The sequence below is a fragment of the Cygnus atratus genome, chromosome 13 (genome assembly GCF_013377495.2).
Source record: "Cygnus atratus isolate AKBS03 ecotype Queensland, Australia chromosome 13, CAtr_DNAZoo_HiC_assembly, whole genome shotgun sequence".
Taxonomy (NCBI): domain Eukaryota; kingdom Metazoa; phylum Chordata; class Aves; order Anseriformes; family Anatidae; genus Cygnus; species Cygnus atratus.
The window spans coordinates 657,434-679,558 of record NC_066374.1 but is presented as its reverse complement, the minus strand read 5'-3'; the positions used below and the strand labels follow the sequence as shown (position 1 = coordinate 679,558).

The 22,125-nt window shown below is 38.6% G+C and overlaps 1 protein-coding gene across 3 annotated transcripts in view; it reads right to left on the bottom strand.

Annotated features, from left to right (window-relative positions):
• The window catches only part of GRIA3 (glutamate ionotropic receptor AMPA type subunit 3), a 154,704-nt gene that overhangs the window by 99,652 nt on the left and 32,927 nt on the right, over positions 1-22,125 (bottom strand). For all 3 annotated transcript variants that reach the window (XM_035541848.2, XM_050713416.1, XM_035541849.2), the window contains one exon: positions 10,124-10,363. In XM_035541848.2, the coding sequence (XP_035397741.2) occupies positions 10,124-10,363 (240 nt within the window). The remainder of the gene's footprint in view (positions 1-10,123; positions 10,364-22,125) is intronic.

Genomic DNA, 22,125 nt, shown 5'->3' with positions numbered 1-22,125 from the left:
AGGCTGTGAAAACGATGAGCTCAGGATCAGGAGGAATAAAACTTTGGGTCACCTTTCTCTCCCAGTGATTCTTCTCTGCATCATAAATCAAAGCAAAAGAGTTGGCCAGCAAAAGCTATGCATCTAGAGCTGAAGGAGTGAATAATCGTTGTTACGGAGTATAAAATTCATGTCAGGAACTTTTCACTTTTTTTTCCTATAGAGATTAATACTTAATCATTTTATGGAGGTATCCTTCATTCCACTGTACTACAGTAGTACACTGTTTTACATAGCATCTGGAATGCATGCTCACAGTGCTATCAAGCTGTGAATTGCAAGGAGGAAAGTTTTTAAAAAAAGAAAAAGGTGTGATTTTAAATGTCTCATGAGAAACCAGAGAAAAACCTATCTTCTTAAGAGAAAATTCCTTTAAAAAATCCTTAACCTAAATACAATATGAGGTCACTTCACCTGCCGGATGAATGGGTTTATCATAAATGCATTCACGTTTATTTTTCTTCCTACAAAGCATTCGAGTCATCTTTATGCATACTGAGACAGCTGATATTTTCTGGGAAGCAAAAGGCTTATGGTCAAACTAGTTTAGTCAACTGTGAAGTCTGAAGGAGTAAAATACATCTAAGAGGGCCAGATATCATACCTGAAGGAAGGTATTGAAGCTGTAACTGATATATCTTTCATACAAACTCCAAATTTAACTAAGTACCTTAAATGCAAAGCTTCTTAGTAGTCCATTAAGAGTTTCTTCGAAGGCTCGAGTTTTTTTCTATGTGAGAAAGGAAATTCAAGGTAAAATTTAAGGGAAGGTGAATCTTGTGCAGGAATATGAAAATCTGTTTTTCACCAGTAACCCAGCCACTGGCTTCCAGTCTGGCATTCTGTATGTCTCTTAAATCATAGCTCGATGTGCTCTGAACTCAATAACTATTTCCATAGATGTAAGTAGATGAAGATCAGGCTGTTACCTGATCAGTGCCTCAAATTTTCCATCTGAAAAACAGGATTGAAAACTGTTGTTTGCCCTACACAGATGCTGCTGATCTTTATACATTGTTGTTTGAGACCATCAAATGGAAATCATTTCAGAAGCACAAAGTGCCTTTAACAAAGCTAAATTCTTAGACACCATTCATCATGCAATATATTTCTTTATCAAAAGAAATTCAAACTGCGTACGAAGCCCCTCTTTTGGTAGTGAGAAAAGAACATGTCGTTGCTTAGCTGAGAGCCTGCCTTTGAGTGTCTGAGGCCACTCTATGAAAGGAGCAGCTTTGATTTCCCTGCTTGTTGAGAAGCTCCAATTTAGTTGTATATTCCTCAAACATTGGAGAAATCTCCTTTGTGTTTGGTGTTTTTTACCACTTGTACCTATTACAGTCACTCCTGGATCATTCCATTAAGCCACAACACCATGTGCTCACTCCACAAAAGTTTTTCACTGGTGAATGGTGCTCATTTGCCTGAACTGAAGATCTTCTTGCTATCACATCACGCTCACAAGAGTGTGAAGTCTCTTGTGGTTTATGTAGGGAATCTATTCCCTCACTCTGAGTAAGAAACACATTGTTCCACAAAATATCATGGGCCATCAATAATATATCTTGATCAGGTTAAAATAAACTATTTCTAGGTGGAAAAATATACATAGGAAGAGTAAACATGGAGTCAAGATCCAATGAAGAGTGATAAAATACACAAACTTGTAAGAATACAAAAATGCTAAATACTGCTATTGTAACTGCATTAAGGTATAGGATGTCAAAATGTCTTTCTTTGGAGAATGTATGACAACCAGAACAGGCAACTCCACTGAAATATGTATTAAAGTTCACATACTATTGCAACATTATGCATCTGTCTCTTTTTGATACATACTTCAGAACTTCTTCATCTTGAGTTCATCACCAAACAGTCCTGCTTTCTTCAGTCCTACTCAAAGTACCATCCCCTTTACACAGACTTCAATAAGCAAGACAGTTCACTTCCATGAACAGAATCAGCACAAGTTCCCAGGTAAAGCTAGCCTGCCTTGCTCTGAACATTTACATGCCAAAGACAATTAAGTCTTCCAGTCTTAAAAGCTATACTATATATATCAATACAAAATAATACATTCAAAGTAGCTCTAAGTAAACTCATCGATCTGTTGGATGAGATGGGTTAATAAATAGGTTTGATGTAAGTGTGCTCAATCTTCTGCATGTCAATACTCTTTCTCCCCGCCTTCCTTCCTAGTCTAAAAAGTCCCAGCACCTCCCTGAGTTCAACAAATTCTACCTTGTCTCCTCTAGTTCCAAGCAAAGCCTTTCCTCACCTCTAAGGCTTGGCTTTGTGTCAAGTCCTTGCCCTTGTCTCATAGCAAAAGGGCCAGCAACCCCTCTCAGGTATCTTTTCAGCCCTTCTCCCCTCCTTCTCTACTTGGAAGCTGTCCTGAATTTTACCTTTGTTTCAAGGAATCTGGAAATGTGAGACTCTGGCCATTTAGGCCTTGCTGACACACACAAAATCAACAGAGAACAAAAGCTTCTGCTGCTTAAATTACTAATACAAGTAACACTAAAATTAAATGTGTTATGGCTATACCAAGAGTTGATAAAGCATACACATTCATGAAAAGCTAACTATTCAAATGTATGCATTTACACAAATAAGCTTATAAATGCAAAGACTTGTGAACTTCATCCCTATGGCATGGGCGAGTTTGTTCTCCTGTTTACTGTGTAAGATATTCAGGCCTCAGCTCACATGCCTCAGAGTTCCAGTTACTTTCATTAGGGATACTTGTGTAACACACATCCTGCTTTGGGATTCCAGAAATTATTTATCCAGGACTTCCCCAGCACATATGCTGTATCCCTGAATATTATTACAAGCTGATTTCACAAAAACTGAGGTCAGATTCTGGTGCTCCTTCTCTCAGCCACAACCAGATTCACACTCAGCATGAGCGAGGCCACCATAATCCCCTATCCCAATACCACTATGTGTGGATAGGAGAACGAACAACATCACAGCATCACTGCATGAGCAGTATGAAGGCTCTGTTATATCATGCTCTTGCTCTGGTGTTTCTACCTTCCTTCATGGCTGGGCTGATATGCTTCCTCAGGGGCTCCATGAAACAAGACACATGTTTGCTGCACATGTGCAGTTACTCTACTTGTTGTTGGAAAATACTGCTGACAGTAGTGCATGTTCCAGCAGCTTCAAGGGATGCTCAGGCATTTTGCCCGGGTATCTCAACACCAAACCAAACTCTCTGTGTACACATAAAACTTGCAGTGGCACAAAGCTTCAGTACAGAATACCAGGATGAACTCTGTATGCTGGTGGTCTCTAGCTGCAACTTAGTTTTGCCAGTATGATACATGTCACGCTGGATGACTTTCAAAGTCGATTCACTCCTTTTGCTCATAAGCTCGAAAAACAGTTTAAGTGATTACCAGGGGTAAGCTCAACAAATAGCAGCTAATGGGAAAAATCAGGAGAAAAATGCTTAAGGCTCACAGTCCACCGAAAAACCAGCCAGCGTCCATTCTCCCACACAGGGTCTCAACATTTGTTTGGGGAAGGATCAGTGAAAGAGCTTTTTTCTGTATCTGTATACCACAGAGACCAAGGTAAAGGGAGTCTGTATGACACTTTACAGGTTTCAGAGGAAATAAATGGCAGGTCATTACCAAAAAGCTAGATTTAACTGTTCAGGCTCAGATTATTCCCTAACACATTTAGGCAGTAAAGTCAATCAGCAAAGCAATCCTGGAATATTTCAGCTGAGATTCTGGCGTGTTTCCTGAATAGTGCCTTAGTTCATATATTATACTGCTGAAAGCGATGAAGCAATGTGCCCTAAATAAGAATGTCAAAATTTGCCTCTTTGTCAGGGTAAATTACTTATATTTCATAAAGACATTGCTAAGCAGTATCTACAGTTCTCCATTTAATATAAATACAAATTCCAGGCATTATGAGATGGTAGAATCACTCATTCTTAAAAAAACAGATACTGAAAGAAAGAAAATTCTCTTACCGCACATAGCTAAATGGAGTTTGATTGTTCTTTAAATCTAAATAATGGATTTTCCACCATAAGGATCTTTACACTGTGTGTGTTCTCTGTTGTACCAGAGCCTGAAAACCTGAAGCTACATCGCATCCTCTCAGTGAAAGCCATGCAAAACATGCAACATTTTGTGGCCATGCTGCAAGTTGCCTTTTGCTGAGGTTGTGACTTAGAAGTGAATTTCTGGATGGCAGTTACCGGGACTTACTCTGGAAATGTACAGACACCGGTGACATCTGTTTCTGTAATATGGAGGCCAAGTCTCAGTTCTGGAGGTCTTGCCAGGATTTTATTTCTTATTGTGCATTTCCCAGTGCACAAAGAAGTGGGATAGGAGAACATGGTAGCTCATCCCTGTCCATGGCATGGGGGTTGGAATTAGATGACCTTCAAGGTCCCTACTGATGCAAACCATCCTGTGATTCTACAATCTACATTGCTGTCTAAATGCTAGCAACTGATACTGCCTACATGTCATGCATGTGATCCTGGGCTGCTGTCCAAAACACTCCAGCAAATGATCCAAAAAGCTCAAAAGAATCAAGGTGAAGAATCAAGGGAGTAACTCTTGCCTCTCATGGTGTTTTATAGGCTTCCAAACATGCTTTGTATGCTCCATTATTCTTTGCCACAGACTGATGTTTAAGAAAATAATGTCAAGATTTTAAATCCTTTCACTATTCTGAAAGTGCAAGCAAAATACATTTACAAAAGATGCAACTGTGAAAAATTCAAGAGGTATAAACATACTTACAAACAAGAATTATCATTTTCAAAGTGAAAGATCCCATGTTTAATTCTAAGAAAACTGTATATGAGTCATTTTTAAATCCATTTTCCTTCATGCAATGGAGTCAGACCAGCTCTGCAGCTAGTGACATAGCTTCCCTGCTCTGAAGAATAAACATGTTAATGAACAGCTCAGCTATCAATTCTTTTGACATTTGACTGTTCAGCGGGTGCTGAATTCAGGTTTTGCTAAAGCTCGTGTAGCTGCTACCACCATATTCTTTTTTCCCCTTTATTGAAGAGTGATCTTTAGAAATGAAGCTAACAGTTCCTGACATGCAGAAAGACAATACGGAGTTTAACAAACCAGCTATGTGGTAAGAAGAGTTCTTTTGCATCTGTCTGCTGGTGGAAGGTGATTAAAAACAGGAGTCAGTCATTCTGTGTTGGATTACATTTTTCATCACAGCAGAGACTCAATCTGCTCAGAAAAGCCGTACCAGCACATGACATTCCCAAATCCCTGAGAATCATCAGGTATTAAAGCGAAGTCTCGCTGGATTCCACAAAAATTAATCTTACCCAAAAACTTTTGCAAAAAATGAAATGTTCTACATAGCAGTATTTTTTCAATGCAACTATTTCACCCCCCCACCCCCCCAAAAAAAAATCACTCTAATTTGGTGGGAGATATAATGAGACTGGTTCTACAGGCCTTTTCTTTTATCAGCTCAAATCTCTCATTCCCCAGGGAAAGCAGCACAGAAGTGACTTGTCCTTTGATAGCAATAGATAACTAACCTCATTTTGTAAAAGCAGAACTAAACAGAAGAGTTATTCTTTGTCTTCAGCAGCACTGAATCAGTCCTCATTGCCATGTACTGAACCCAGTTTAAGAAAACTCAATGCCTTATGCATAATCATCAAGAAGCTTACAATTGCAACTTTTTTTCTTTTTCTCTCCTTTTTTTTTTTTTTTTTTTGGCTCTTTACCTGGCATTTCTTTATGCAACAGGGTACCATAAGGTTTCATGGTGAAGATGAATGGTACAGGTCGTATTTTCTGGAAGTAAACTTTCAGCCCTCTGACGTACTTACCCATCAGCTATGCTCAGGTTGTATTTTTGTGTTTCTGTGGCAGTAAGGATTAAAGATGTAATTACTTTCGGAAATGAAAGCAGATACTTTGAAATCTTCTTAGCCACATAACCTAGAGCTTTAGACACACACTATTGTGCCTCACCATTTACCTTGCCAATGTTAACCCATTAAAAAATATTTATTAGCCAGTGATAATCCTATTTAGCAAATACTTTTCTTCCTGATCTTCAGTATCCTTAGATACCTACTGACAAACTGAATGAAAACTAAATGACAGAAGAATTCATACTTCTAAGTCTCTAGAACTATGTGGTTGCAATGCCATAAAGCCTACGTGCATCTCTGTCTGGACTGAGGTCCCACTGTGTAAGTTGTCATTAAACAAACATAAAGAAAGCTCCTTTCCAGCCCTACAAGGCTGATGTTTTAGGATGGCTACTATGATCTGACGGAAGAGGAAGAAAACTTGATGCACATCGCAGAAATCACTTGGTGCTATTTAATGATCTGCATGACATAAATCAGTGTCTTTGTGCACAGTAGATACAATAAATCAAAATAACTTAGGACAAAATGCCTGTGTTGTGCTGACAGATGGGGAGTGAACAATCTGTACAAAACAGTGTTTCTCAGACAAAAATAAACTGAAATGTTAATTAAGAAACATTCTGGAAATTTAAATAAACAAAAGCTTCAGTACTGCAATCTAACACACCAATTTTATAATTAAATGAAGAGAAGTGCTTCACACTTTCACACAATATTAAGAAGACTATGAAACCCACAAGTCTACCTCTCCACACATTCGTACTAGTGTTACTCCGGTCCACTGGCTTCAGCAGAATAATGTCTGACTTACAGTAACACAAAGCCAGAGGAGAAACAGACCTGAAGACTGAATAAACTTGATTTTTTTTGATGAAATATAATTCTCAGCATGAGATGCAAAAGGTGACTTTCCTGACAAGTGATATCCAAATTCTTAATGGCTTTCTGTATGTAACCTGATCTCATTTCATCCTGACATAATCTTAATTAGTCTTAGTTCTACTGCAGAGATGCCTACTGAGGCAGTTAGCACCATATAATTAATCAGATATTTTGCATGCATCACAGAGACCAACAGTGTCAACTTACTGATTTGAGTTAATACAAACAGAAAACAGCCCTGCCTTTCCCTTTCACATGAACTAAAGCATGTGGCATGGAATGAACATAGGACTATATCCTCTAAGCACTGCTTAATGTCCTTTCTTCCCTTAACAGCCTTTTCCTAATGCATCATTACTCTCTGCAAAGTATAATTTATCTTTTTTCTGCTGGTACTAGGAGAACATACAATTTGATATTTCTCTTAAATTTCAGTTTCTTCACAGAAGAATAAGTCCAGCAGCTGAAATAAGCAATAAGACATAAGTCTTGCTGCTGGAATTCATAAATCTCACACTTTATTTTTCTTTCTGTGCGCTTTAGCAGCAAAGTTCCTGTTTTTAAGAAACTTTATTTTGTACCTACACATAAATAGGCATTTGAGAGCACAATCTGCAACACTGTCATCTCATAGCAACAGAAAATACTTACAATTATAAACATATACAACACTTACGCACTAACTCACCAGATTAAAAGCTTCACCACCTCTCCATATAATTGTAGATCTTAACTTTATTCTATTGTTTGAGATTTATCTTTTGTCTTCATTGCAAAAGCCAAACGTCACAGTATTGTGCCTACTGTCACTGAGGGGGAAACCGTATGATTATATGGTTTGATGGTGAAGAAGGAAAAAAAGCACTGCTTAAGGAAAGCAGTTTTATAAAGAAGATGATTCTCCATTCTCCTAAGCTTTAATTGAAATAGTTCAATAAGCACGATAAAACCACAAAAAGGCTTATTCAGTTTTGTATGGCACCTGTAATATGTTGTGGTATTTATCAATAGTAAATGCAATGTTTAATACATTGCAATGTTTTAGTTTGGCAGAACATTATAAAACTACTCGCAAGAACAATTTACTCCTTACCTAATATTCAACATAAGAAAGAGCAGCGTAATGTTTTGAAAATTCTCAGATTCTCAGAACAAACCAGTGAGATGACAATAATCTTCCTAGAAATATAGTTCACTTTAGGAACTGAAAGTGAACTGCTTAACACCTCTCTACAGTGCTTGTGCCCCAAAGCAGTTAAGTATCTAAGACAGGAATTATTAAAAACTGTAACGGCTCTAGTGTTTTCATTTCCAGTGGTATCTCAGCATAGGAACATGTACCGCCTTATTTGCTATCTGATACAAAGAGTCATTCACCATTATTACTGTAGAAGTTCTTGGGATGTTTTTTGTATTTGAAGGCCTATCAAAGAGATCAGTCAGGCTACTGGGATTGCCAAATGTTTCAGGTGTGGTCATCCCTGATTACTGCTATCAAAGGAATATAATGTCTAATGTCTATTTCTCAGTGTCTAATGCCTTTCTCCCTCCCATATGAATATTCTTAATTTATTTTAATGCTGGAAAAGCACAGCAATTATAGTTCTGATAAAACTGCTACCAGGTTTGTTTTATAACCCAAATAAACGTACAGTAACATAATTAATTGTTCATTTTTGTTCCTGTTTTAGTGAAGGCAAATATTTTATCGAGCAACAGCAGTGAGCATATATGTAAAGTAAGGAAAGACAAGATGTGGTAAGTGTATCTCAAAACACACACATATCAGAAACAACTCAAAGACCATCATCAAGCTATGTATACGCACTGATGCCTCTTCCATCCTAAAGACACAGGTCTTTATCTTCTAACCCTGAGCTACATGTTATAATCCTAGAGTCATTTATGCTGTTCTCTAATTCAGATTCCCCATTCTGGTAGACTTAGTCTGAATGCCTGACAACATATGGCTAGCATAACATGCATGCTAGCCACAAATATCATCAAATGTCATAAACCTTTCTTACTCTGATAACTGTCATAGTCACAGGAGCTTTCATTTAAAAGTGGACTAAATCACAAATTAAGGTGCTTGGATAGTGGTTTTAAAAGATTTAAAAGCTAATGGCACTCTAAGATTTTCCATACTTTCCTACCTGACCTCACAGCTAGTGCTTTTCAAAGTTAGCAATACTTAGCATCTCCAAATCAGTCAAAAAAATGCTGAGCAAGCATTCAACTTTTATCAGTTACTTTATACATTATTTTGAACATGTACTACGTCCTTTATTGGGCAAGCTATTAATCTTCACTGTGAAAAGCTGAGCCACTGAAGACTTAATCTTTACCAATACGTAGTAGCCTAGGGCATCAGAACTTTGTCACGGGAGCTGGGAATGAAATCAGAGCTTATCTGGCTCTATCCAGACTCCTTTGAAGGTCTTGGAGTTGTTAATCATAAAATGGGTAAGAAAGACAGCAGTATATCTACCTGATGCAAAAATTGCTATGCAGGTGAAAACTGTAGCTATGCAAAGTCAGTATATTCAGAGCAGCTGGTAACAGCTGCTCCTCAGAAACATGCAAGATTCTTCACAGTAAATGGCTTCTGATGCGCAGATCTCCCTTTGACAGGATTTGCTACCTTTGATGCATCAACTAGTCAGCAATTGGCTTAAGCATGGAAACACTGGTTTTACTATATTTTCATTTTGTAAAATATATCTCTGATCACTCTTGTCATGAATCTGAATTCATCTCTGAATATCCATGTGACATATCTAGAACATCTTTTCTCCAGCAGAGCCCTAAAGCATTTTATGCATTATATTCTTAGACTGTTACTGATGGCTGGACATTTCAATAGTGTATCTTAGCATTGACTGTCTTTGTCCAGTGACAGGAGAAACACACATTTATGCAAAGTGTTGAGGGATTTGCAATGTCACGCACGATGGAAGGTCTTGTTTAACAGTCTTTTTCATAGTGCTGACTTTATTCATTTTGCAAGGACTCAGAAACCCTGGCAAGAGCTGAGTCTGCAGTTCCATGGAAACCATGTATTCCAAATTGAATGCTTACACACCTAACATAAGGTCTTTACAAACGGGAAGTAATATGACAATACCTTCTTTTCATCTATCCTATCATTTTTGTTCCCTCAGAGTAAATTTCTAGGACAATCAGCATTTGCAACCTGCATCCAGAAGCAACTTGGGATGGGCTTCACATAATGATTCTGGTAGTACTTGTGGCAAGTCATAAAATAGCAAAGGCACTTAAAGCAATGGTGCTTACCCCGTTCAGTGTCATAGAGGTACACAAACTTTTCCCACTTATAATGGGCCAAGAGACTCAAGATGGCTCCTTTTAATGCTGGCCGCATCTGGATGACAAACTGCACGTCTGCATCTGTTGGGAAGCTGGGTGTGATGAAGGATGTGTGAAGGGCTCCACAAAATGACGTCAGTGTGTTCATTGACATCTGGTCATAGAATCCAAAGATGGCATAAACTCCTCTGGAAAACTGTGAACAGACTAACAAAAACAGACAGAGGGGTTAAAATGTGAAATAAAATGAATGCAAACAATTTTTTGAAGTATATTTGAAGTAAGCCCTCTCAGCAATCCTGAAATTGTTTTGTATGATGCAGTAGATTGAATGAATTCGTGAGATATTATATACTAATTTCAGTGTAGCTGTGAGTTGTACAAACTTTCTGTCACAATTAAACTGGTCTGAGCACATTTTTAATTCAAATTGTGCTGTTACATTGTTATAATTCACTAATCTTTCCACATTCCTTAAAAAACAAACACTGGATTACATTGCCTATCTGTAAAATACCTTATCTCCCTTGAGTAGCACCTTGAGAGCTCTGTTAGCAGCTACACAACAAATGTCAAGTCTGCCTAAATATCAAAACATTAAGATGCAGTTTTCCCCGGCATCCCACCTTCAGATTTGACTCCAAGCAACCTTAATGTTTCATTTCTTTACAGTCCACCACTCTGAAATCCCTGTAGGAAACCTGGGTGAGGTCTTTTTCAATGAGAAATTATGGTGACTTCTTAACAGAGTACTAAAATCTTCAGAAGCAAATTGGAAGATGTATGGCTTACTAATATAAAGAATACCTATTGTTGCTTCACGTGACAGACATTGATATCATTTAACCTGGAGGTTTTTAGTGTTTAATCATTCTGGTGACCTGAGGAACTCATCTAGTGTCAGGACACAAAACTCAGCCAGAGGTGTTTTGTTTCACGTGTACTTATCTGGAGAAACACTGCGTTTCCCAGACTTCAAAAAGATCTGAATAATGACCATTTTGGGCAAAAATGAAAGTACTTCAATTTAGAAATGTAGTCAACTTCGTGGAAGTTGCAGGGAGAATGAGTTTTTTTTTTTGTTTGTTCAATTCTGTAGGAACAGAGCAAATTTCTTGTGGCCCTGGGTTCCTCCTGTGGAGAGACTGCATCAGAGACACTGAAGAAACCTCACGGGTAGGATGCAAGGGCTCAGCTCCATAGTAAGGACGGTGATCACCACACAGATGAAGCACACTACAATTCAGCAGCACTTCTACATCAAAACCTTTCTGGACTGGGATAAGCAGGTCCCATTTGTAACAAAAAACAAGTTTCCAAGAAAAATGGCCACTCAGAATCAACAATTCCACTTGTCAAGAGCTGGATTTTACACCAATTTCCAACTAGCCCCATTAACCACTTTTGCCAAAACACTGTGTACTTAACTTTGCAGAAAGCAAGGGGAAGTCATTACTGGTAAAGTAGACATGACTTCTACACAGAAATATACAGCATCGTTACTTCTGCAAGTACCATCATGAAACATTTCCTACCATAAATGCTATTCAGAATCACCAAAGCCTGTTACCAAAGTAATTTTGAAAAGGTTTCGCCACCATATTAGCTCATTGGAACATCATCATGGAAAACACCTCAAATTGGTACTCAGGTGTGAAAATTTCATTTTCTTCCTGGATGTCCAGATGCAAAAATAGGAAGGTTATTAAAGAACTTATTTAAATGTTTAAGACATTGTAAAAGGACATGACCTGAAGTGGATACCAGCAGCAAATAACAGCTGGCATGAATAGAAAATAGATGCAGATAGGGCACGGAGAGGGAATAAGAAATACTGATTTCTTATTCCCTCTGAAAGAGGGAATACTGAAAGAAAAGTTTGAAGAAGTTCTCACAGTGGAGAAAGGATATAAAAGAAGTTATAATACAGCAAGAATTTATTCCCAGAGGCATGACCGAGGAATTAAATACACAGATTCAAAAGGCATTTTGTTAACTATATACCAACAGAATATGAAGTAGAAAAGCTACCATAAAAATTATCCACTGAAGTAACAAATAAAAGGCACTAACTGACAGGTAAAAAAAAGAGAAAAATAAAGACTACTTTAGAAAGGCTAGCAGTCTCCAAATCATTTCAATGACATAAAATCTCTCTAATACCATGGGAATAATCACTGAAGTGGGGCTAGCAAGAGCTGAGTGTCCTCACATACACTGAGTCAGTACCTTACAGATCAGACTTCTTTTACATATTTATTAATGGCCTAGTTTAGCAGTTTTTATGCAGATTCTTATTGTGGAGAAAGAAGAAAAGAGTAAGTCAGTGTATTCCAGGAAGTATCCCTTCTTGCAGTGCAAACAAAACGTATTTCCAAAAGTCTCCTGACACTAAATGCCCAGAGTATTTCAAGCGATCCTAAATTCACCTGATTTCTTACCAGCTATAAGGCTCAGGAATAGTTTTAAACTGTGACTCCACTGAAATCTTTGAGAGTTACACAAAACACCTTATCTGAAAAAAGATTTCACTAGGGGCTCAGAAAATCTACCATGATATCTAAGTTTAGAACTATAATGAAGAATACAGATTAGCCTTTATTAGGACTGCTAGTGCCTACATCCCATTGAGTCGATGGAAATAACTGGTGCAATCCTAAAGGTGGGTGACAAACAGCAGCTGCCTCCAGCATGGACCAGTTCCTCTGCACTATGCTGGGAACCAGCTGAGAACTGGTCTGCCCTGTGCGTTCTCCTGTTCTTGGAGATTTGGCACCTATGTCTGACATGAGTACTGTGGTCAGTGGTTGGAAATGGCTCAAAGTCTTTGTTTCTTGCACAAAATCATCTTGCATGTCTATTTTAAAACACTGAATTAATGTATATCTTTTAAGATAGCAGCTTATGCTCATGTGAGCAAGGGGTCCGTTCTCAATTTGTGAGTAAACTGGGACTGAAATCAGAGGCTGTTTACAGCCTGACCGTAAGCAGGACCTTCTCCAAACAATACCTAATAGCCAACATGGAGCTACTGCTTGCAAGGGGCATCCCAGTGCAGGTGAGAGGAGAGGATCACCAACAATATCTTCCAACAAGCGTAGACTCCTGCCCAGTCTTATATCCTGATTCGGGTTTGTATTCACTGCAGATCTTTAACATTTTACAGGCTATCTATCTTGCATTAGTTTTTAATATCTTCATCTCTTAAGCTCCTCTACTTCTTTCTTTATACCTTATTTCTTCTTGACTATCTATTCTGCATGCACTGTGGGGTGCCAATGCAATTTTACTGGCCCATTTAAAAGGCAAATAAACCTTTGTTTTTATAAGGGGAAGATAAAAGACCAATTATCTTGGTCCTCAATGCTCACTTGCATTTTTGAACTCACGATTTTGCTACGATTTTGTAGCATTATGTCTTTTGTTTACTCTGTGACCCAATCTCTCGTGTAGTCAGATCAACATGCTGAACATCCACCAAGCCATGGCCATACTGCTCCTTGGTTTCCAAAAACTAAACACATCATTACACTTATTTTAATTACATTACCATTCTAACACCATGGATCTGTAAACAAAATTAAAAAAACAACAACAACTTAATTTTAGGTAAATTTAGTTTTAGGTAACTAAACCTTAGCTTCAAGCTCTTTATACAAACTATCTTCTATTGACAATAGGACAATCCTCATTTTAGAGTAAGAATTTTGGTATTTTTCCTTAATTCATCACAGTTGATTTATGTTCGCTTTTCCCTCCTAAAAAAATGCAGATGGTCAAACACATATTTTGGCTATTAAAGAAATGATTTGGACGAATCCTGATGTAACCATTCATTCCACAAAAACAGTTATTTTTTATTTTTTTTTCTGAGATACATCTTTAGGATACTGTTCTTAATCACCGCTATTATTTTTGATAGTGTTTCCAAGGACAGCACACAACCAAGTTTCTTTATTGCCTGATCTGAAAAATTTGTAACCTGTATAAGTAAGGGAGAAAGGTCCTGAGTAGCTCTTATTCTAATGGTGGACCCCTTATGGTCCTAATGGTGGACCATAATAAGCCATTATTTTGGCATTAGATACAAGACAGATACAACTTTTTAAATGGAGACTTAACTCTGGGCTTGTCCTCAGAGTAAGTTAGCTGGCACATACTATTTTTTTCAGCAGAGGCAGGGGTGTATGACAGAAGCCTGGGAATTCTCAAGCGTGTAAAGAGAAGATAAGGAACTTCCAGGTCATGAGAGATTGAATTGTTTTCTGCCAAGGAAAGGAAATACTCCGAGCCATAATGATCACTTTATTTTTTTTAAATAACAGTGATTTGTTAAAATAATAATAAAACAACAAAACCCACAATGATAAAACATACACAAGAACAACAAAAGCAAAACACAAAACAAACCAAAACCAATTAAATAAAAATCCTTGCTTCTCTATGGAATAGCAGCTGAACCTTCCTAAACCTCAGTGTAACTCATTGAACCCCTGACTTCGGTTGTTTTACTAGCAGTTCCGTCCTCCCTCCAGTCAAATCAGCCCCGCCACAGAAATTTAACCAGATTAAGACTAACCAGATGTGATTTTTTTTCACTCAGTCCCCAGGAAGGCTCCAGGCCAGAATTTCAAAAGATGCCCCATCTCACACAAGTTATTAGATGACTTGTGTCTTTTTTAAATTTATTTTTTGCTTTCTATCTGTATTCATTTTTTCTACCTTTTAGTGACCGTGAATATTGCTGACACAGCAATGTTGTATAGGCTCTGACATCCCTACTATCTGTTGCCTGCAAGCTAATGTCAAATTTTCTCTGACACCTATTATTTTATTTATTTATTTCTAATTCCAGTTCTCACTATAAACAACTGAAACATTAGTAGGGACATTTACAAGAAGGCTTGGATTTTGCTTGTTTAGAGAAAAGACAGATAAAGCCAACAAAAGAAATATGTTAACGGGTGGATATGGCTATGGATATGCCATTTCCACCAGGCGACGTCTTTGACAACGGACTTTATGTTGCACAGGATCCTCGTAATTGTCACACTTCTGACCATGGGAGCAGGAGCCTGGAAGTTCTGGAGTCAGGGGCTGGAGGTTACAGTATTTTAGACGCTATTCCCTCTTCATCACTGTTTGTATGGACAAGTAATTTCCATTTTGTTCACATCAATATCTTGTAAAATGGGTCTCACAATTAACCTATATCAAAGGGGCACTGTAAGGTCTGCTTTACTGATAATTAAGCAGTTCTTTGGGCTGAAACTCTCTGTAGGAGTATAATGACAACTGATATTATTGTGTGTTGCTCATACCATTTCCTCAGTTTTGTGCTCTGTATTTCCCTCAGCTGTGAAATAATTTTATTCCGTCCACTTTCCTCTGCCAACTGTCTTGGATTCCACACTATTCTCACTGACATCCTCTGCCAATGGACTAAGGGGACTACTTTATATTGGAATAATACACAGCGTATCGCAGAGTACTGGCTATTTTCTATTTAGAGTCTCCATCCTATGACTTCCTTGCTGTAACAATATGAGGGTTATCATTAACTCCACTTCATACAGCTCTTAGAGAGACTGACAATGCCTCTACTTCTTCCTTTCCCTTTCATTTTAATAACCTGAATGAATAAGCACCTTCTCTCTACTTTGAGCCCCAAGGAGATCAGCACAGCAGTGCCCACGAATGCAGAAGGAGTTACTTTAGGATGCTCCAGGCAATCAGACTTGAGAGCTTGCTTTAAAGACAAAGTCACTGTATTTAAAATGAAAATTAAAATGAAATACAATTATCTGTTGCCAATAAAACCAGTTTTCACATTTAAATTCTTAAGACTCTGAACTCTGTCAAGAAGAAAAGATTCCATGAGTTGTTTAAAATTCAGCTGAAAAAAAGAAGCATTTATGGAAACATCCATTTCTGAGATAGTTAATAGTGAATATTCATGGAGGTGGGAGTGAACCAAGGAAGTTACAGCTGAGAATTGGATCCAAATCGTCCTGAGATATTGACCATAACATCACTTCTCATTCTACTTAATAAAGAACGTGCCATTACAAATATAAAAAATGCCCCACAAACACAAAGAAACCTCACAGCAGAAAGCAAAACAAAATTACAATTTACTATTGTTACTTCATTTATGGCAACAAACATTTTTCTCAGTGATATAACTGAAGTTCGTTTTATCTCATTCTTTTCATAAAACACTGCTCAACTTGCTCTGTCTAGCGCCTTCTTCATACATAGACACTTCGTTCGGTTTGTACTTCTTTTTAGAAGAGCCAATAAGATAACAACAGCATATTCAGGCACTGGGTGAAGAGGGAGTGAAGGACTTATTAAATTGCAAATGAAAGGCATAAGGATTAATCAATTCATATTTTACAAGCCCTTTACTAGAAAGCAATCCAAAATGAATGTCCAGATACAAGCATCCCCAAATACTCTCTGGTCAAGATTCCATTCAAGATCACTTTTGTCATCCCATCACAACCCCATTACACACTATTAGGTAACAGCCTTTATTTATTATCCACTTTTCACGATTGCTTTGATCACAATCACACCTCCTGGGTGCTGGGTGCTGTACAAATACATTTCCATAACCTTGGTTTCTTTCAGTATGCCTAATTATTTATGACCTACATGACTCCACTCATTAAATTTTATGCATTTTGGCCTTTATATATCTTACTATAGTCAAATAAAACTCTAACAATGTACATGAATTTGCTGCATGCTGGATCTCCTCTTCACACTGATTGAAACATTCGTATGAATTTTATGAGCGTACGAAAAATGCCAGCTTGCAACAATAAAAGTAAGCCACTTAGGCCATAACACTGCTAGTAGGAGCACTAACAGTACTGATTCTCATGCACACCATGATGCCAAGAGGTTCCAGTTGAGCCCCGCACGAATGCTCTTAAGAAAGAAGTGCATATCTAAGGTCAAATCCTTCTGGACACAAAGGCTGATGAAAGGCCTACTTTCAGAAAGTACTGAGAAGCAAGTTCATTCAGGTCTGATGTACTTCGGCCATTAGCATAATCTTACTCAGGTAGAGGTAAACCCTGACCCCCTCTTTCCCTAGACTGCCAAACTGGCATATATGCAAATAAAATATTGGTAATTAAAAAAACAGCTAGCATACTTTAAATGTCATTAACAATGACATCTGTGAGCACCAAATGGTAAGATGGACAAAAAGTCACACTAAACACCACTTTGACTTTCCTGAGAAAGATGTGCTTAGCCTTCTAAAAGGTATTCTTCTATTCAGGGAATACACGCAGGTGACCTGAGTGGCTTAGGTCATGCAACGAACTTTTGCTGCTATTACCTACAAGCTTACTGTTTGGCTCCCATGCTGCTTCCAAGACTAAGAGTATGTAGAATCTGAGCCATTACACAACTTCTGCTTTCAGGTTACTGGCCACAAAGCTAAAAAACAAAACAAAACTTATGTAGAACCTTGATTAAACTCAAGCACAGAATGAATATCTTGTCTTGCAAACCTACCAAATTATCATAAATGTTTCATTTTTCTTAAAGAAAAAAAAACCCTTGATATTCAGAATCTCCATGTTTACAACACATTTCTGATGGTGGAAGAAACACGGGAGTCAACTCACCCAGTGTGCAGGAAAAATGTCAGCCCCTTATCAGTAGGTCCAATTCCGAAAACATTGTTTAACCAGAATAAATACTACACACTGATCTTTTAAAACTCCCAGGATCCAGAGTTGTGTGAGAATATTTCTTTTGAAAGAATATTAAACAGATTAGCATGGCTCAGTTTGAAGGATAATCTATTGAAGCTTGAGGGAACCATAATAGCTGGTTTAAAGCTTAAAATGGATTAAAGATGAGAGGAGATACAGACATGCCATAAAAATCAACCAATCTCTTGGAGCATGATTTTAAAAAATGTATTAAGTTTTTGAGGACTATACTTAAATATGTGCTAATCAGAATACTACATTATCTCGCTTGTGCCTTTACAAGATGGAGTTCAAACTCTCAGATCAGCCACTGCAACATTACAGACATGTTTTTTATTTTTAAACACGTTCAGGCAATGGATGGTACTCATAGAATCACAGAATCATAGAACGGCTTAGGTTGGAAGGGACCTTAAATACCATCTTGTTCCAACCCCCTGCCATGGGCAGGGATGCCGCTCACTAGATCAAGTTGCCCAGAGTGTCATCCAACCAGCTCTTGAACACCTCCAGGGATGAAGCATCCACAACTTCTCTGGGCAGCCTGTTCCAGTACCATACTCTACTGTTAACAGTCCCCTTTCCGCCCCAATCCCACCACCTCCACAAGCTGCTCACAAGGTTTCCTTTAAGTTTTGAAGGGGAAGACATCAATTACACACCTTGCAGTTTAAAATAAAAGGTTATTAGAAATGTTTTGTAACACTGCTGCAAAGCTCAGATATAAATGCTGTGGATTTGTTATTCATCAGCTCTTTCCCTTACTGCCCATGCTGGTTCTGACACCAAAGGAAGTATTAGGATGAGGAGCAGCAAGAGGTTTCTCTTTGTAAGTGGTTAAACTTACTGCTGGAGAGAAATGGAAAGGCATTGGGTATCTGCATGACTTTCAAACATGCAGCGTTTGATGAAGAGATGTTTCTGCTCAGTTTCTCCAGGACAACCGTGCCTTGCCAACAACAGCACTATGCGCAAAGCCAACACTGCTCCTGATAGCTAGCTTTATGTCCCTGGATGTTTATAGTTCGGGCACTGGCCTCAAGTTCAAGGAGAGTTACAGCCTTACCATGTGGATGTAAAGCAGTTCACTGAGCTTTTGCCTTTTGAGAAAACCATACTCTCCATTCTCTCTGAAATGTAGAAGATAAGCTAACACCTGTGGGAGGGAGTCAGAGGACCTACCAAAGTTTTCCCCAGGAGAGTCTAACTATATTTGCAGCAAACAATGATCACTTGTGTCCTTCACTTTTTAGACTCCATCTCATGCATCATGACAAATCCCTGCAGAAACATGGACAGTGTGCACACAACGCTAGTATGTACCATGCACTTGAGTTAAATAACTGTTTTCTATTTGTTTTACCATTTAAGATGCTTTTTATTTTACACTAGTATGTTACGCCAGTCTAATTACTTTGGATTGTAACTATTTCTAGTATTTTCTGAAGCAATTTTTCTAAGAATGTTGGTGATAGGAAAAACATGAAAAAAATTGTTTCAAAAGTCATTCAGTTATAAAACACCCAGAAATTTTGCAGCAATTTACTCATAGACAGCCAATATACTCTACTAATATGCATATTCTAATAAACACATAGTAACATTTAATAGTTCAACATAAAATCATGAATGTTTCTGTAATTTTTTTCAAAGTAACAAGAGTTCCACAAGACATTAAGCACAGTGCTTTGGAAGAAAAAGACATGCCCTAAAAAGCATTTTTAATGTGAATTCCACATAATCTGGTAGACCAGGGAATATCCTAGTCATCATCGTCATTTTCAGACATGATGTATATCATATATATCTCATCAATACTTTACACAGCAGGCAAGAAAGAAGCAAGCATTTTGTGGTATGAAGGAAAAAAAAACAACACACACCCATCAAGAAATGGCAGCATTTCGCAGACTGGGGGTGTTATGCTGAACATTAAGCTGAACACCACAAAGTGCCAATAGTTAAAGGCAATCAGATCTGCAAATCAGTGGCCAGATAACTACAGCACTCTGATATTCTAAAGGGATTTCTTACTCATTTTATTGGAACATCCCAGCACAGAGGAAGTAGAAAGACAGAGGCATATTATTAAACGTATGCTTGTTCAGCAGATCCTCCTCTATGTGATTTGAGAAGTTGACTTCATTCTGGGCCACTGTGGTGAAAGGCAATAAATCAAAACAAGACTCTGGCAGCGTGATGAAAGATGAGCTGAGTCTGCTGAGGTGGTGCCATTTATAGGCCTGCGGGGATATATTATGGAATATGAGATAGAAGAGACAAAACGGAAAACACACCTGGAATCACTGAACTGGGTAAAATTCACCATGAGGTAAAGGCCAGGATTAAGGCTGTCCAAGGAGAAAGGGGATGTGATTGCCAGCACGGCAGCTGTGCAAGCAGCCTCCAGCTCCGGACAGTTTCCAGTTGGCTCAATGGATGCTGAGCATGGTACTGGCTGACCAACAGCCAACTTTACCCAAAGCAAGAGTCCCTAACGCTTTCTTGAAGGCTCTGCAATACTATTCCAGCAAGCACTGTCTCTACATGTGCATCTTGGATCAGTGGGTTAGATTTCAGGTTACTATATCTCCTCCCGTTGTTTACTCAAGCTTCATGGGGCTAAGCAATTCTCACCTGCTCCTCGCGTCCCTCTGTTGTCAGCTTACTGGTCTGAGAGACTTCACATCAGCTAATGCAAAAAAGGGAAAAGAACTGTGAAAACCTGGCTTCTGCAGCCAGGAAAATCATTTGAAGATGCTCCTTAGGGAGCAGTCCAAGTCCAGTCCAAGTCCCCACCACTGGAAAACGTCCCAACGACTTCAGCGAGCAGTGGACTAGCACTGCGAGGCCCATTCAGTACACTGAAAGAGCAAACTACAGGACCACAAAAACTAAATCCCAACATCCCCTAAAAAAATTAAAAACACCTCCACCTCCCCCATTTTATTATCTTCTACATCACTTCTATCTGCCTTGCTGTCTAAAGAGGCCTTCTTGTTACCAGCCCCCTGGATCTTCATGATCACATCTGACAATAATTCACAGACCGGTACCCTCAGCTAAGTCAGTGCCTTATTTACAGGGAACAACAAGAATATTATTGTGTAAATTATGCATAATCACTATTTATTAAGCTGGGTTAATTGGCACATAACAAAAGAGTTGTCTGGTGCACAGCTGAATAATGTGAAAGCCAAAATTGATGGAAATCATATAGCAAAAGCCTGATTGTGAAAGAAAAGTCACGTTCCCACATGTTAATTCTTACTCGAGTTCTGCCCTTTCAGAGGAGGAGAAAGTGGCCAAGTGAGACAACAGACCAAGTTTGAAATTATTTGTTAATCTTGGAGGGTTTGGACAGATTGCTGTAGCTTTAAATACTGATTCAAACCCTGCTGTCAGCCAGCAGCATAGTAAAATGCTAACCTGGTGCAACTCCATTGCTTTACTGCGGTCAGGAGTGGGAATCCTCCTATCTTCTCTTGACAGAGAAGAGCAACATGCCTCGTACCAAAGCCAGACTAGCAGCCTTTTGGTCCTACTCAGGAGGTCGCAGAAGTCCTCATCAGAAATCTAGTGTTTCACGGGACAGTGGTAGGATGGGGCAGCACTTGAATTTCTGCAGAACTGCCAACAGCTGAAGAACCTCAGCCTGGTCAAACTTACTCTGCATGCACAGAGCTGCTTCACTGATACCAGCAAGACTTTGCTAAGCGTCCTGGATCCCAAAGCTGTGTGCACGAATGGCACATGCCTAAGTGTTTCCTCGAAGAGGCACAGACTGAAGTATGTGCACAAGACTGAGTGGGAGCTGTGGATCCAAGAGGTAGGATCCAACTGGTAGGAGGTCCCCCTTCAGTACTGCATTGCAGTCTAGCTCTATTAGGGGTATTTGCATGATTTAGTTGATTTACATCATGGCTTTTCCAGGTTTGACTAGTCTCTTCTCTACAATCACCTACTAAAATCTCTGCTAGCAGAAACACACCTGCCAATCTGTGACTTCAAAGAACAGCCCTTTCTCCAATTTCTCTATCTCCAACTTTTTTGTAGAGTTAACATCAGTGAGATACAATAGCTGCTTTGCATCCACATCCTCCTAACCAAGAGGCTTCCTAAGCCTGAACTACTGATGTCCCTTATAAAGTCTAAAGTGACTCAAAGAGAAATTTTAGTTTTATGTGCTAAAGCATCTTCGTTGCCCTTTTTTAAAAATTTATTTATTTT